This window comes from Bos grunniens, chromosome 12, assembly GCF_055505025.1.
Source record: "Bos grunniens cultivar Pamir isolate PY7600 chromosome 12, Bosgru_T2T1.0, whole genome shotgun sequence".
NCBI classification, from domain to species: domain Eukaryota; kingdom Metazoa; phylum Chordata; class Mammalia; order Artiodactyla; family Bovidae; genus Bos; species Bos grunniens.
The window spans coordinates 26,432,658-26,449,180 of NC_141176.1; the positions used below are offsets into that span (position 1 = coordinate 26,432,658).

At 34.3% G+C, this 16,523-nt stretch overlaps 1 protein-coding gene across 8 annotated transcripts in view; it reads right to left on the minus strand.

The window, feature by feature from the left end:
* Positions 1 to 16,523, minus strand: part of NBEA (neurobeachin) — a 672,061-nt gene that overhangs the window by 421,807 nt on the left and 233,731 nt on the right. For all 8 annotated transcript variants that reach the window (XR_015138069.1, XM_086329378.1, XM_086329374.1 and 5 more), the window contains 2 exons: positions 14,833 to 15,001; positions 13,302 to 13,397 (listed from right to left, as the gene is read on the minus strand). Coding sequence is in view for 7 of the 8 variants with exons in the window: in XM_086329378.1 (XP_086185504.1) it covers positions 13,302 to 13,397; positions 14,833 to 15,001 (265 nt within the window). In the remaining variant the exon portion in view is untranslated. The remainder of the gene's footprint in view (positions 1 to 13,301; positions 13,398 to 14,832; positions 15,002 to 16,523) is intronic.

Sequence of the window (16,523 nt, forward strand, 5' to 3'; positions counted from 1 at the left end):
TCGCCAAACACCTCATCACCTGAGCTGCTCGGACCTGGGAAGAGCACAAAACGCAGGCCCAACTGAGTCTGCGCCTCTGAGGACTACCCGAGTGCCTGAACCTGAGCGGCTTGGACCTGGGAGGTGCATGCAACCCAGGACCGGCCTCGGATTGTTCCTGGCGGAACAACCTAGAGCCCGAGCAGTGTGGGCAGGGTGGCTACACGTGCCGTGAGCGGGGGCAGACCCAGGGTGGCTGAGGTACTGCGAGCCCACGCCAGTGTTATTTGTTTGCAGCATCCCTCCCTCCCTCCCCACAGTGTGACTGAACAAGTAAGCCTAAAAAAAAAAAAAAAGTGTCTTCCACCGTCCACTTTGTGTCAGGGCGGAAACCAGATACTGAAGAGACTAGCAAACAGAAGAAGATATAACAGAGGGAAATGCCTTGGAAGCTACAGGCAATAGATCAAAACCCTGTGGTTACTACGGACTACATAGGAAGGGGCCTATAGATCTTGAGAAATATAAGTCTGACCAAGGAACTAGCCAAAACTGAACTGAACCCACAACACCCACAACAAAACCAAGAAAGTCCTAGACATATTTTTATTATTTTTACGATCATTCTTTCTTTATTTAATTAAAAAAAAAAATTTAAGTCCTCTATTGTTCCTTTAATTTTCACTTTCATAACCTATTACTTTGCAAAAAAAAAAAAGACCCTATTTTTTTTTCTTCAGAAAACTTCATATATATATATTTTATAATTTTTTGACCTTGTTTTTTTTTTTTTTCTTCTTTTCTTTAACACTGTATTTTTGAAATTCCAAACTCTACTCTAGATTTTTAATTTTCACTTTTTGGTATATGTTATCAATTTTGTACCTACAGTTTTTTTTTATATAATTTCTGTGACTTTTTTTTTTTTTCTTCTTCTCTGTTTCTTTCTCTTCTTCTTTTATATAACATTGTATATCTGAAATTCCAAACTCTACTCTAGATTTTTAATTTATGCTTTTTGGTATTTGATATCAATTTTGTACCTGTATTTTCTTTATAATTTTTGTGACATTGTTTTTGTTTGTTTTCTCTCTTTATTTTTCTTATTCTTCTTTTTTTTAACATTGTATTTTTGAAATTCCAAACTCTACTCTACATTTTTAATTTTTGCTTTTTGGTATTAGTTATCAATTTTGTACCTGTACTTTCTTTATAATTTTCGCGACCTTGTTTGTTTTTGTTTGTTCATTTTTTCTCTCCTTCTTTTCCTTCTTCTTTTCTTTAACATCGTATTTTTGACATTCCAAACTCTACTCTAGATTTTTTAATTTTTGCTTTTATGTATTTGTTACCAATTTTGTACCTTTAAGAACCCAATCTTCAGGACCCATTTTTCACTAGGGAGCGAGATTACTGGCTTGACTGCTCTCTCCCCCTTTGGACTCTCCTTTTTCTCCACCAGGTCGCCTGTGTTTCCTCCCTAACCCCTCTCTACTCTACCCAACTCTGTGAATTTCTGTGTGTTCCAGACGGTGGAGAACACTTAGGGAACTGATTACTGGCTGGATCTGTCTCCCTCCTTTTCATTCCCCCCTTTTATCCTTCTGGCCACCTCTGTCACCTTCCTCCTTCTTCTCTTCTCTGTATAACTCCGTGAACATCTCTGAGTGGTCCAGTTGTGGAGTGCACATAAGTAAGTGACTACTGGCTAGCCCACTCTCTCCACTGATTCACCTCATCTCATTTGGGTCACCTCTAACTCCCTCCTCCCTCTTCTCTTCTCCATGTAACCCTGTGAACCTCTCTGAGTGACCCTCACCGTAGAGAAACTTTTCATCTTTAATGTAGATGTTTTATCAATGGTTCTGTATAGAAGGAGAAGTTTTGAAACTACTGTAAAAATAAGACCGATAACCGGAAGCAGGAGACTTAAGTCCAAACCCTGACTCCAGGGAACTCCTGACTCCAAGGAACATTAATTGACAGGAGCTCATCAAAAGCCTCCATACCGACACTGAAACCAAGCACCACACAAGGGCCAACAAGTTCCAGGGCAAGACATACCAAGCAAATTCTCCAGCAACAAAGGAACACAGCCCTGAGCTTCAAGATACAGGCTGCCCAAAGTCACCCCAAAACTATAGACATCTCATAACTCATTACTGGACATTTCATTGCACTCCAGAGAGAAGAAATACAGCACCACCCACCAGAACACCGACACAAGCTTCCCTAACCAGGAAACCTTCACAAGCCACCTGTACAAACCCACACACAGTGAGGAAACGCCACAATAAAGAGAACTCCACAAACTGCCAGAATACAGAAAGGACACCCCAAACTCAGCAATTTAAACAAGATGAAGAGACAGAGGAATACTCAGCAGATAAAGGAACAGGATAAATGCCCACCAAACCAAACAAAAGAGGAAGAGATAGGGAATCTACCTGATAAAGAATTCCGAATAATGATAGTGAAATTGATCCAAAATCTTGAAACTAAAATGGAATTACAGATAAATAGCCTGGAGACAAGGATTGAGAAGATGCAAGAAACGTTTAACAAGGACCTAGAAGAAATAAAAAAGAGTCAATATATAATGAATAATGCAATAAATGAAATTAAAAACATTCTGGAGGCAACAAATAGTAGAATAACAGAGGCAGAAGATAGGATTAGTGAATTAGAAGATAGAATGGTAGAAATAAATGAATCAGAGAGGATAAAAGAAAAACGAATTAAAAGAAATGAGGACAATCTCAGAGACCTCCAGGACAATATTAAACGCTACAACATTCGAATCATAGGGGTTCCAGAAGAAGAAGACAAAAAGAAAGACCATGAGAAAATACTTGAGGAGATAATAGTTGAAAACTTCCCTAAAATGGGGAAGGAAATAATTACCCAAGTCCAAGAAACCCAGAGAGTCCCAAACAGGATAAACCCAAGCAGAAACACCCCAAGACACATATTAATCAAATTAACAAAGATCAAACACAAAGAACAAATATTAAAAGCAGCAAGGGAAAAACAACAAATAACACACAAGGGAATTCCCATAAGGATAACAGCTGATCTTTCAATAGAAACTCTTCAAGCTAGGAGGGAATGGCAAGACATACTTAAAACGATGAAAGAAAATAATCTACAGCCCAGATTATTGTACCCAGCAAGGATCTCATTCAAGTATGAAGGAGAAATCAAAAGCTTTTCAGACAAGCAAAAGCTCAGAGAATTCTGTACCACCAAACCAGCTCTCCAACAAATACTAAAGAATATTCTCTAGACAGGAAACACAAAAACGGTGTATAAACTCGAACCCAAAACAATAAAGTAAATGGTAACGGGATCATACTTATCAGTAATTACCTTAAACGTAAATGGGTTGAATGCCCCAACCAAAAGACAAAGACTGGCTGAATGGATACAAAAATAAGACCCCTACATATGTTGTCTACAAGAGACCCACCTCAAAACAGGGGACACATACAGACTGAAAGTGAAGGGCTGGAAAAAGATTTTCCATGCAAATACGGACCAAAATAAAGCAGGAGTAGCAATACTCATATCAGATAAAATAGACTTTAAAACAAAGGCTGTGAAAAGAGACAAAGAAGGTCACTACATAATGATCAAAGGATCAATCCAAGAAGATATAACAATTATAAATATATATGCACCCAACACGGGAGCACCACAGTACGTAAGAAAAGTGCTAACAAGTATGAAAGGAGAAATTAACAATAACACAATAATAGTGGGAGACTTTAATACCCCACTCACACCTATGGATAGATCTATTAAACAGAAAATTAACAAGGAAACACAAACTTTAAATGATACAATAGACCAGTTAGACCTAATTGATATCTATAGGACATTTCATCCCAAAACAATGAATTTCACCTTTTTCTCAAGCGCACATGGAACCTTCTCCAGGATAGATCACATCCTGGGCCATAAAGCTAGCCTTGGTAAATTCAAAAAAATAGAAATCATTCCAAGCATTTTTTCTGACCACAATGCAGTAAGATTAGATCTCAATTATAGGAGAAAAACTATTAAAAATTCCAACATATGGAGGCTGAACAACACGCTGCTGAATAACCAACAAATCACAGAAGAAATCAAAAAAGAAATAAAAATTTGCATAGAAACGAATGAAAATGAAAACACAACAACCCAAAACCGGTGGGACACGGTAAAAGCAGTTCTAAGGGGAAAGTTCAGAGCAATACAGGCACACCTCAAGAAACAAGAAAAAAGTCAAATAAATAACCTAACTCTACACCTAAAGCAACTAGAAAAGGAAGAAATGAAGAACCCCAGGGTTAGTAGAAGGAAAGGAATCTTAAAAATTAGAGCAGAAATAAATGCAAAAGAAACAAAAGAGACCATAGCAAAAATCAACAAAACCAAAAGCTGGTTCTTTGAAAGGATAAATAAAATTGACAAACCATTAGCCAGACTCATCAAGAAACAAAGGGAGAAAAATCAAATCAACAAAATTAGAAATGAAAATGGAGAGATCACAACAGACAACACAGAAATACAAAGGATCATAAGAGACTACTATCAACAATTATATGCCAATAAAATGGACAACGTGGAAGAAATGGACAAATTCTTAGAAAAGTACAACTTTCCAAAACTCGACCAGGAAGAAATAGAAAATCTTAACAGACCCATCACAAGCACGGAAATTGAAACTGTAATCAAAAATCTTCCAGCAAACAAAAGCCCTGGTCCAGACGGCTTCACAGCTGAATTCTACCAAAAATTTAGAGAAGAGCTAACACCTATCCTGCTCAAACTCTTCCAAAAAATTGCAGAGGAAGGTAAACTTCCAAACTCATTCTATGAGGCCACCATCACCCTAATACCAAAACCTGACAAAGATCCCACAAAAAAAGAAAACTACAGGCCAATATCCCTGATGAACATAGATGCAAAAATCCTTAACAAAATTCTAGCAATCAGAATCCAACACCACATTAAAAAGATCATACACCATGATCAAGTGGGCTTTATCCCAGGGATGCAAGGCTTCTTCAATATCCGCAAATCAATCAATGTAATACACCACATTAACAAATTGAACACTAAAAACCATATGATTATCTCAATAGATGCAGAGAAAGCCTTTGACAAAATTCAACACCTGCTTATGATAAAACTCTCCAGAAAGCAGGAATAGAAGGAACATACCTCAACATAATAAAAGCTATATATGACAAACCCACAGCAAACATTATCCTCAATGGTGAAAAATTGAAAGCATTTCCTCTAAAGTCAGGAACAAGACAAGGGTGCCCACTTTCACCATTACTGTTCAACATAGTTTTGGAAGTTTTGGCCACAGCAATCAGAGCAGAAAAAGAAATAAAAGGAATCCAAATTGGAAAAGAAGAAGTAAAACTCTCACTATTTGCAGATGACATGATCCTCTACATAGAAAACCCTAAAGATTCCACCAGAAAATTACTAGAACTAATCAATGACTATAGTAAAGTTGCAGGTTATAAAATCAACACACAGAAATCCCTTGCATTCCTATACACTAATAATGAGAAAAGAGAAAGAGAAATTAAGGCAACAATTCCATTCACCATTGCAACGGAAAGAATAAAATACTTAGGAATATATCTACCTAAAGAAACTAAAGACCTATATATAGAAAACTATAAAACACTGGTGAAAGAAATCAAAGAGGACACTAATAGATGGAGAAAAATATACCATGTTCATGGATTGGAAGAATCAATACAGTGAAAATGAGTATACTACCCAAAGCAATTTATAGATTCAACGCAATCCCTATCAAGCTACGAACAGTATTCTTCACAGAGGTAGAACAAATAATTTCACAATTTGTATGGAAATACAAAAAACCTCGAATAGCCAAAGCGATCCTGAGAAAGAAGAATGGAACTGGAGGAATCAACCTACCTGACTTCAGGCTCTACTACAAAGCCACAGTTATCAAGACAGTATGGTACTGGCACAAAGACAGAAATATAGATCAATGGAATAAAATAGAAAGCCCAGAGATAAATCCATGCACATATGGACACCTTATCTTTGACAAAGGAGGCAAGAATATACAATGGATTAAAGACAAACAAGTGGTGCTGGGAAATCTGGTCAACCTCTTGTAAAAGAATGAAACTAGACCACTTTCTAACACCATACACAAAAATAAACTCAAAATGGATTAAAGATCTAAACGTAAGACCAGAAACTATAAAACTCCTAGAGGAGAACATAGGCAAAACACTCTCTGACATACATCACAGCAGGATCCTCTATGACCCACCTCCCAGAATATTGGAAATAAAAGCAAAAATAAACAAATGGGACCTAATTAACCTTAAAAGCTTCTGCACATTAAAGGAAACTATTAGTAAGGTGAAAAGACAGCCTTCAGAATGGGAGAAAATAATAGCAAATGAAGCAACTGACAAACAACTAATCTCAAAAATATACAAGCAACTCCTACAGCTCAACTCCAGAAAAATAAACAACCCAATCAAAAAATGGGCCAAAGAACTAAATAGACATTTCTCCAAAGAAGACATACAGATGGCTAACAAACACATGAAAAGATGCTCAACATCACTCATTATCAAAGAAATGCAAATCAAAACCACTATGAGGTACCATTTCACACCAGTCAGAATGGCTGCTATCCAAAAGTCTACAAGCAATAAATGCTGGAGAGGGTGTGGAGAAAAGGGAACCCTCTTACACTGTTGGTGGGAATGCAAACTAGTACAGCCACTATGGAGAACAGTGTGGAGATTCCTTAAAAAACTGGAAATAGAACTGCCTTATGATCCAGAAATCCCACTGCTGGCCATACACACTGAAGAAACCAGAAGGGAAAGAGACACGTGTACCACAATGTTCATTGCAGCATTGTTTATAATAGCCAGGACATGGAAGCAACCTAGATGTCCATCAGCAGATGAATGGATAAGAAAGCGGTGGTACATATACACAATGGAGTATTACTCAGCCATTAAAAAGAATACATTGGAATTAGTTCTAATGAGGTGGATGAAACTGGAGCCTATTATACAGAGTGAAGTAAGCCAGAAGGAAAAACATAAATACAGTATACTAACGCATACATATGGAATTTAGAAAGATGGTAACAATAACCCGGTGTACGAGACAGCAAAACAGACATTGATGTATAGAACAATCTTATGGACTCTGTGGGAGAGGGAGAGGGTGGGAAGATTTGGGAGAATGACATTGAAACATGTAAAATATCATGTAAGAAACGAGTTGCCAGTCCAGGTTCGACGCACGATACTGGATGCTTGGGGCTAGTGCACTGGGTCGACCCAGAGGGATGGTATGGGGAGGGAGGAGGGAGGAGGGTTCAGGATGGGGAACACATGTATACCTGTGGTGGATTCATTTTGATATTTGGCAAAACTAATACAATTATGTAAAGTTTAAAAATAAAATAAAATTAAAAAAAAAAAAGAAAATTATGGTGCAGTTTTGCTTCAACATAAATGTATTGATTATTAGTAGACTTTTTACTTTTTTTTAAATCTTTTATTTTATATAGGAGTATAGCCGATTAACAATGCTGTAATGATTAATAGCAGATTTACATAAATCTTATTTCTACTTACATTGCGTGTTAACTGTTTAGTTTTCTTTTTTAATATTTTTTCATCACTATGATACATTCTTTTAATTGATCTGCAAGAACTTTTTATTTACTAAAGCTTTTATTTATTAACTTTTATCAATAAATATAAATTTTTTTCTGTTTGCATTTTTTCTTTTAATTTTGTTAATATTTTTAGAGATGCAGAGAGATAAAACTTTTTAGCTGTATTTTTACAACTTCATATTTTGATGTTATGATTTAAAACATCTTTTCTTATTTAAAATATTAATTTTAATTTTCTTGAATGATGTTCACTTTCCTTTTTAGCTTTATTTATTTTTTCTTTTACTTTTTTTTTTATTTTATTTTATTTTTAAACTTTACAATATTGTATTAGTTTTGCCAAATATTGAAATGAATCTGCCACAGGTATACCCGTGTTCCCCATCCTGAACCCTCCACCCTCCTCCCTCCCCTCCCCTCCCTCTGGGTCATCCTAGTGCACCAGCCCCAAGCATCCAGTACCGTGCATCGAACCTGGACTGGCGACTCGTTTCATACATGATATTATACATGTTTCAATGCTATTTTCCCAAATCTCCCCACCCTCTCCCTCTCCCACAGAGTCCATAAGACTGATCTATACATCGGTGTCTCTTTTGCTATCTCGTATACAGGGTTATTGTTTCCATCTTTCTAAATTCCATATACATGCGTTAGTATACTGTATTGGTGTTTTTTTTTCTGGCTTACTTCACTCTGTATAATAGGTTCCAGTTTCATCCATCTCATTAGAACTGATTCAAATCTATTCTTTTTAATGGCTGAGTAATACTCCATTGTGTATATGTACCACAGCTTTCTTATCCATTCATCTGCTGATGGGCATGTAGGTTGCTTCCATGTCCTGGCTATTATAAACAGTGCTGCGATGAACATTGGGGTACACGTGTCTCTTTCCCTTCTGGTTTCCTCAGTGTGTATGCCCAGCAGTGGGATTGCTGAATTTTAATACATGCAGAATTTATTTAGCATGACATATGAAATAAGCATATAAATTAAATTTTTTTCAATTGGCTACCTCATTTGCTAATCCTACCTTTTGCCAAATACTTCTCCTTAAATTTGGTTAGAAAAGTTATACTCATCATATATGAGATACTCACACAAATTTCAGCCTGATTATCAACTGCTTATGCTATACATCTGTTCTTATACAAGTAGCACAATACCCTTATTTAGCACAATTCCCTAATTATAAATTATTTAGCACAATACCCTAATTATTAAAAATAATTCTTTTCCCTGAAAATAAATTGTTAGAGGAAAACTATACAATGTATTTATGTTTAAGTTCACTTAAATATTAATGTTGTTTCAAACCTAATGTGAAATAATTACCATAAAACTTCAATCGCAACTAGGACATGTCATCAATAAAAATTTATTTTCTGTTTTTAGTGTTTATTAATTAAATACATTTTATGTCTACCATCAGTATTAAACTTAAAAAAAAAGTGTTTAGCATTCTCACTGGCTTACTCATTTACTTGACAAATATTTTTATTTTATTTTATTTTTTAACTTTAAAATATCGTATTGGTTTTGCCATATGTCAAAATGAATCCGCCACAGGTATACATGTGTTCCCCATCCTGAGCCCTCCTCTCTCCTCCCTCCCCATACCATCCTTCTGGGTCGTCCCAGTGCACCAGCACCAAGCATCCAGTATCATGCATGGAACCTGGACTGGTGACTTGTTTCATATATAATATTATACATGTTTCAATGCCATTCTTCCAAATCATCCCACCCTCTCCCTCTCCCACAGAGTCCATAAGACTGTTCTCTACATCAGTGTCTCTTTTGCTGTCTCGTATACAGGGTTATCGTTACCATCTTTCTAACTGTATTAACTTCCAAGTGTCATGCTAGGGTTAGGGATTACCTTCTTCAAGCACACATTCTAATAGACAATTAAACAAATAAATAAACTGTATAAATTCAAGAAAGGAAATAAAAAGGATGCTATGATAGAAAATAAGGTTATTGTGGGTGGAAGCTACTTCGCTATGGTAGTAGGGAAAGCTTCTGTGAGGAGGCGATGACCTTTAACCAGACACCTGAAGAATGAGTACTCTCCAGTCATATGAAATATAGGGAAGAGAGCCAAAACTTAGAACAACAAACAAAGATCACGAGGCAGGAAAGTGCTTGGCATAATTAAAGAACTAAGTTAGTTTGATTGTGGCATAGTGAGCAAAGGCAAGAACTACATGAAATGAAGTTACGAAGGTTGTGATATTTTACTGTAAATGTTATGAGAAATGTTTTATGTTAAAAAGAGACATAACTTCATTTATATTTTAAAATGAACTTCAGCAAAACTATAAAAAAAAAAGAACAAAGATTAACAAGACAAGAGGTGAGAAAATCACTTAAGAGATGATTGTAGTAATCCAGGAAAGTCAGAACCAGAGTACTCTTGCCACAATTAAGACATTTAACTTTGTTCACAAAACTATAGGAATTTATTAGAAATTTTTAGAAAGAAAAATCATTATATTGGCTCTATTAGAAAAGATTTATTATATGAATATATTATATTAAATATAAATTATACTTCATTACATTATTTTATTATTTTATATAATAGTGTTACTTAAAATTTTGTCATCAGTAACAGACTAGAGACAAGTCCAATGAAGAAATTATACAATTCTCAAAGAAGGGCTATGGCTTTGAACTGAAGAACTATCGAAGATGAAGAAGAGAGAGGCCAAAGAGCTAGTTCAGAATTTTCTAAAAGGCTTAATCATGAGGGAAAAAAAGGGAGTGAAAAGTGAAGGAGCTGAAAAATAGTCCAGATCAGTCTTCTCAAAACAGAAAATAAAGCACAATAGCTTGTATTATTTGACTCCATAGACATAAATTTAAACTTCAATAAATATCATCAGAATGAAGGTAACATTGGGAAAAAACACAAATATTATCCATGTTGTTCACTGAGAGTGTGTGCACAGGTGATCAATCTACACAAATGTCATTATACTTGTAACTTTTTCAGTATATATAATAAATAAAAAGTTTTAAGCAAAGAGTGATTCCCCCAAAGAAATGTCTCTATAAACAATTTGAACAAATATTGGGAATATAAGTACTTAAAGTATATAGTGTGATGAACTTTTGCTTGTGAACTTATCTACGTAGAAATGGCAATATTAGTATTCATGGGAATAACATATGGCTTGTCTATTTTTGTTTTGTTTCAATAACATGCAGAATGGAGAAAGCTATTTTACAGAGGTATGTTGACAGAATGAGAATTCCGAGAGCTCAGAACATGTATCTATTTTACAACTTTTATCCAAAACGAAGCTAGAAATACTGTATCTTCAAAATACATCCTCAATGTTCATCAACACTCAATTCCAATAATTTATATTATACAGTTATAATCAAGCATAAATATATTTCAATTAAAGATTCCATTTTAATAAATGTCTTAATTATGAATCTTCTTTTAATGAAAAATATAAGACATTCTATCAAATACATAAAATGATAGGAGATAACTTTCCAAGATGAGTAAAATTAAGATCACTTAAAGATTGAGATACTTTACTGGCAATAACTGTCAAATATTAAATAGTATTATTAAAATAATTATTACTAAACTATGGAAAATGTTGTAGAAACTGCATACTACCAAAATTATAACTTTTATTTTTGTCCTTTAATCTATTCTGATACATGCTGCAATCTCTCCTGCTTGAAAGTACTGAGTTCATTTAACAAATATTATATGTCTGACAAAGAAGCCAGCCCTATTACATATTTACAACTGGAATGAAACTATTTTCTTATCTTGCAAAAATACTATGAATTGACTTTGCATTTCCAACATCATCAACAGAACTTTTCTTCTTAATAACCACTGCATGACAGCATGCAGTAATAGTCTTTTATGATCACCTTCCATATTATCACATAATAAAGAGAAGAGGAAATTCACCACATCAGCCTTAAAGTAATTCAAAATTTTAAAATACCCTTAAGACCTTTGTGCAGTTCAGCTAAAATTGTTTCATAGCAAACCTTTCTAGATAAAGAAAGCAGTGCACAGATATTCTGATGCAGGCTTCTGAATCTGCTTAACTACTCCAGAGCATATTCCAGTCACTGAAGTTAACCTTTTAGAACAGACTTCTACACAAAACAAACTCCAGACAACAATCCATCTAATCTAGTCTAATCCTTCTTAGTTTATACAACTCAGAGTTAGATACTTTTTGTAAGCACCAAAATCTGAAAAGAATTTTTTTCTTTATATTATCATTATGTTCAAATTTGCATTTATAAAAAAAATCAGTGCATTCAAATTATACTAAACACTTTGCTGCTTTATTTGTTCTATGAGTTGATCTTCCATATCATTAGCTGATGGATGAAGACACCGGTGATCATCTGGAGCTCAGGTACCTTCTCTAAAATTACTCCTGTTATTGGCAGAATTCAGTTTGTTGATGTTTGTAGGCTTAAGTCCCCCACTTTCTTGCTGACTGTTAGCCGGGAGGTACTCTCAGCTTCTACAAGGCAATCTCAGGTCTTTGCTGTTCAGCAACAAAGAACTTTCTTTATGTCATATCCCTTTCACACCAAGGTGCTCTCACAGCCTGTTCTAAACAAGCCAGAGAAAACTCTCAACCTTTACAGGGCTCCTGTGATTAGGTTACTTGAGCCATCTGTACAACTGCCTTTTCTTAAAAGCAACTGTGCTAACATATACTATATAACCTAGTCACAAGAATAAAATCCATCATATTCCCTGTGCCAGGAATTATGCAGAGTGTGTACACAGGAAAATCCTGGGTCGGGGGTTGGGAGCAGAGTTTGGCTCACCTTTGTTCTTCACAGAATAATCTCATGTTAATCTTAACCAGAGACATCATTCTGGCTGTTTTATTTTTCATCTCTGAAACTTTCAATTGGTTCTTTAAAAACGCTTTCATTTTTCCCTGTATTATGTTAATTTTTTCCCTTAGATTGAAAAACATCATGGACATAACAATAGCTGTTTGAATGCCCTGATCTGACAACTCTGCAATATGTATGTATCCCTTCTCAATCTGCTTCTGTTGACTGATTTTTTTGTTTCCAGCTTATGCATCACATTTTTTGTCTTTGCACACTTAACAAATTTTATTGAATGCTTAATGTTGAATAATTGCATTGATTGAAGAATTTTTTGAATTCCTTTGAAAAGAGTTGGAATTTTGTTCTGACAGAAAGTTAAATAATTATAGATCACTGTGATGTTTTTGAGGCTTGTTTAAAATCTTTTTACTTGTCATTCTACAGTAGCCTTCATTTTAGAGCTAATTCGGTCCCATTAACATGGTGGGACTTTTCTGTGATCTCTTCTGCATGCCACCACCGTGCATCTTATTATCCATATAATTAGGCAGCCTTAATTTGAAGATGATACTTAAAGAAATACAAGGGAATACAAATATAAAAACTATTTTGCTCTCAATAGCCAGGTACAAATACAACGTATTATATCTCCATGAAACCTGAGCCGTATGCTGAGATGTCTATAAACAACTACATTAATGAATGGTTATTATATAACAATTGATGAAATTTAAGAATACCCAAACAGGTCAGGAGATGAGGTCAATATTACCTTTGTAAAATGAGTGGGCAAAGCTCTGCTCGGGAATTAACTTGGCAAGGAATCCATGGTTCAAACTTGGATGAGGGATAGATGGTATGACCACAACTGTGGAGAAAATCATGGAATCAAATTTGAGCCAGCATGTAACAACCTGCAACACGGTCCACTGAAGATCCAAGACAATTCTATATCACTGCAACATGCAAACAGTACTAGCAATAAAGACTGTGTCTCTGGAGGAAGGAAAGAAGTTATGTGTTAAGGGAAAGGAAATAACATACTTGTTAAGTAGAGTCATTTGCAACAAACACAGAGACATACAAACACACAAGAAAATCAGAACTGGAAGGTTTCACTAAAATATTGCTTGCTTTATACATACATGACTGAACGCATTATAAAAGAAGAGACAGTTGATTAACATATAGAGTCTCTGTGTTTTAAATGGTTGAAACACAGAAACTGGAGTGTTAGGATAACATTTAACTTGTCAAGTAAGAAGTTAAAAGTAAGATTATACTACAAAGAAATACCACGTTTATATACTCAAAATAAATACAGCATGCAACAATAAGGAATTAAACACAATCTGTATTTCCACACAGAAACAAAAAGTAAATGAGATATGATATGAGTATGGAAAACAAAATGCAGAGATTTGACCACTAATTTCTACTCGTTTTTTAAAATATTCAATAAATGTATATATCATATGCATTTATTTAGGAAGGATAATTTCCATTACAAACTAATCTAGTGGTACATGAAATAATCACTGGGCTGCTAAGGCAACACTGCAAACAATAGAGAAACAACCTTGAGGTAAACACTGGCAGGAAATGCAATAGACAAAAGGCGTCCTGTGATACTAAAATATTAGTTGCCAAAAATGTATCTATCATTTCCAAGCAGCGTAAACAAAGCTAATAATACATGAACTCCTACAACATAAGCATCTTCTATAGATGAGAAAGATAACATGACCCAAAACGGTTCACTGCTGTCTAGAAATTTCTGACTTTAGTCGATGCAACTTTGGTATAAAATTCAGAATGTATGTTTGTTTATGATACATCTCTGGCTGAATATTTAGCTACTGAATTAACTACACATATTGAAAGAAAGAAAGGCAGATGGAAAGAAAGAAAGATGCTACTGAGCTTGGCTACAAAGATTTCTAGTTTGGCTTACTGTTGGTTTTGAACTACTCTATAAGGACCTCCTACTTTCATATGTTTATAAAGGTTAAAAATAATACATTTAAAATATATGAGTTATTTGTATATTAAGTAGTAGCATAAATGTTTTATGCTAATAAACAGAAAAACTAAACCCAAAACCTTGATAAAATGAGAATATAGCCAATATCATTCTACATTTTTGTGTAATTAAACAAGATTAAATTGGCATTTATATACTGCCTACTTATAAATACTTGAGATGATTATGAATAGAACCAGTTTAAATCTAGATGTAAAAATTAAATAAAAAGGAAATAAATGATGATGAAAATTCAAATAATTAGACAAATATTAAGTACCTGTACTTGTTGGTGAATTTATTTCTTGTCTGATGTTTCTACCTGGTTGGCTTCCAGTTCTTGCAGTCTCTCGCTGGGGTTCTAAAATGTCACGATACTTGGAAACCATCAGAACCGAAATGAAGTAAACAACAGCTAGAGCTAAGAACTGTGCCTGCTTGCTATCATCCTGCATAAAATGAAAAGGTAGTTTTGACACTCAAAAAATTTTAAGTATAAGTTCTCAGAGTATAAGAAACTATTCCTGTTTTATTTTCTTTATGGAGGAAAACATACGACATTTAACTTTTGCTAAAACTTGCTAAGTATATACTGTTAGTATTATCTAAGTATATATTAAAAAAAAAAAACCAACTCCAGAAACATATCATCTGATTTATAGGTTGAAATATAATTTAAAAAATGAGAATGTTAAAAATTTGCTGAATATGCCACAAAATTTATTATTTATCCTCTTCACTAGTATCTATTACTTCTATAACATCAGAGAATGCATATTTATAAGATATGCAGATAGCACAAGTTTGAAAAGAATAATTTAATGTCTGGCTAAAAACATCTAGAGTTTCAAATACTATAGCTGAAAAATAATAACAGAATAAAGTTACTATTGGACTACAGATACAATTCTAACATATCACTACCTGAGCAGGAAATATGAGTAAAATAAGAGAGATATAAAAATCAGGGAGCATAAAGCATGGATTTTATACAAGTTCAATATGGCAGCTTCAGAAAAAGCTAATGCAATGTTTGACACATGAACAGATAAAAATAAATAACAGCCCCACTATTCTGTACTGGAAAAATAACCTCATTTTTCCAGTGCAGGATTGGGAGCCAATATTTGAGGGTCCAAATTTCAAAAGCTCAATGACAAAATGAAGTTATTCCAGAGGATAGCAGTGATGTGGTAAAAGATCTGAAAAAGGCTGACCATATTAGGATAAAGAGATAATATTTATTTATTTCTTTGAAGCAGAACTGCATATAACCTTGAAAGCTCTATCGAAAAAGCCTAGGTAATTATCCTAGAGGGATAAAAATGTTAAATGACCTCTAAAACTATTTTCAGATTAGACTATATTTAAGGAATCATTAATAGATGGTTATTAAGCCTTTTTTCTAAGTTAGGTAAAAGTGATGCTTCAAACCAAAACCGCAAGTAATTACCATGGCCCAGAGATAAAACAGAAATAAGGAAAACAAACATGCATTAAAGTCTATTAACTCTATAAACAGTCACTTTACATTTATTACTTCATTTCAGCACTAGGTGAACAAGACTCAAAATTCATGTGCATTTGTCAGAAAAAAAAAAGCAAACAAGAAAGATGACTTAATACTCTGAAATAGAATTAGTATAGGTAATGGAGAAAATGACCAAAATAGATTACATTTGTTCTGAAATATTGTGAATTTAGTGTTTCATACTCTGTGGGTAACAGACAGCTTTTAAATACATTCCTTTTCCTTAAATACCTAAATTTTAAAATCTCATATGTTTGTGAACTTAAGGCAACATAAAGTGACTTAAACAATTCAAAGGTTAAGTAGAAATCTTATAATACCTACAACTGACTTTAAAATATAACAATTCAAAAATACTTTCAAATTCTGGAGATTATTTGAAAGAAAAAAAGCCTTCCTTGGAGTTTATGAAATATGGTGGTAAAAGAGACAGAATGCTC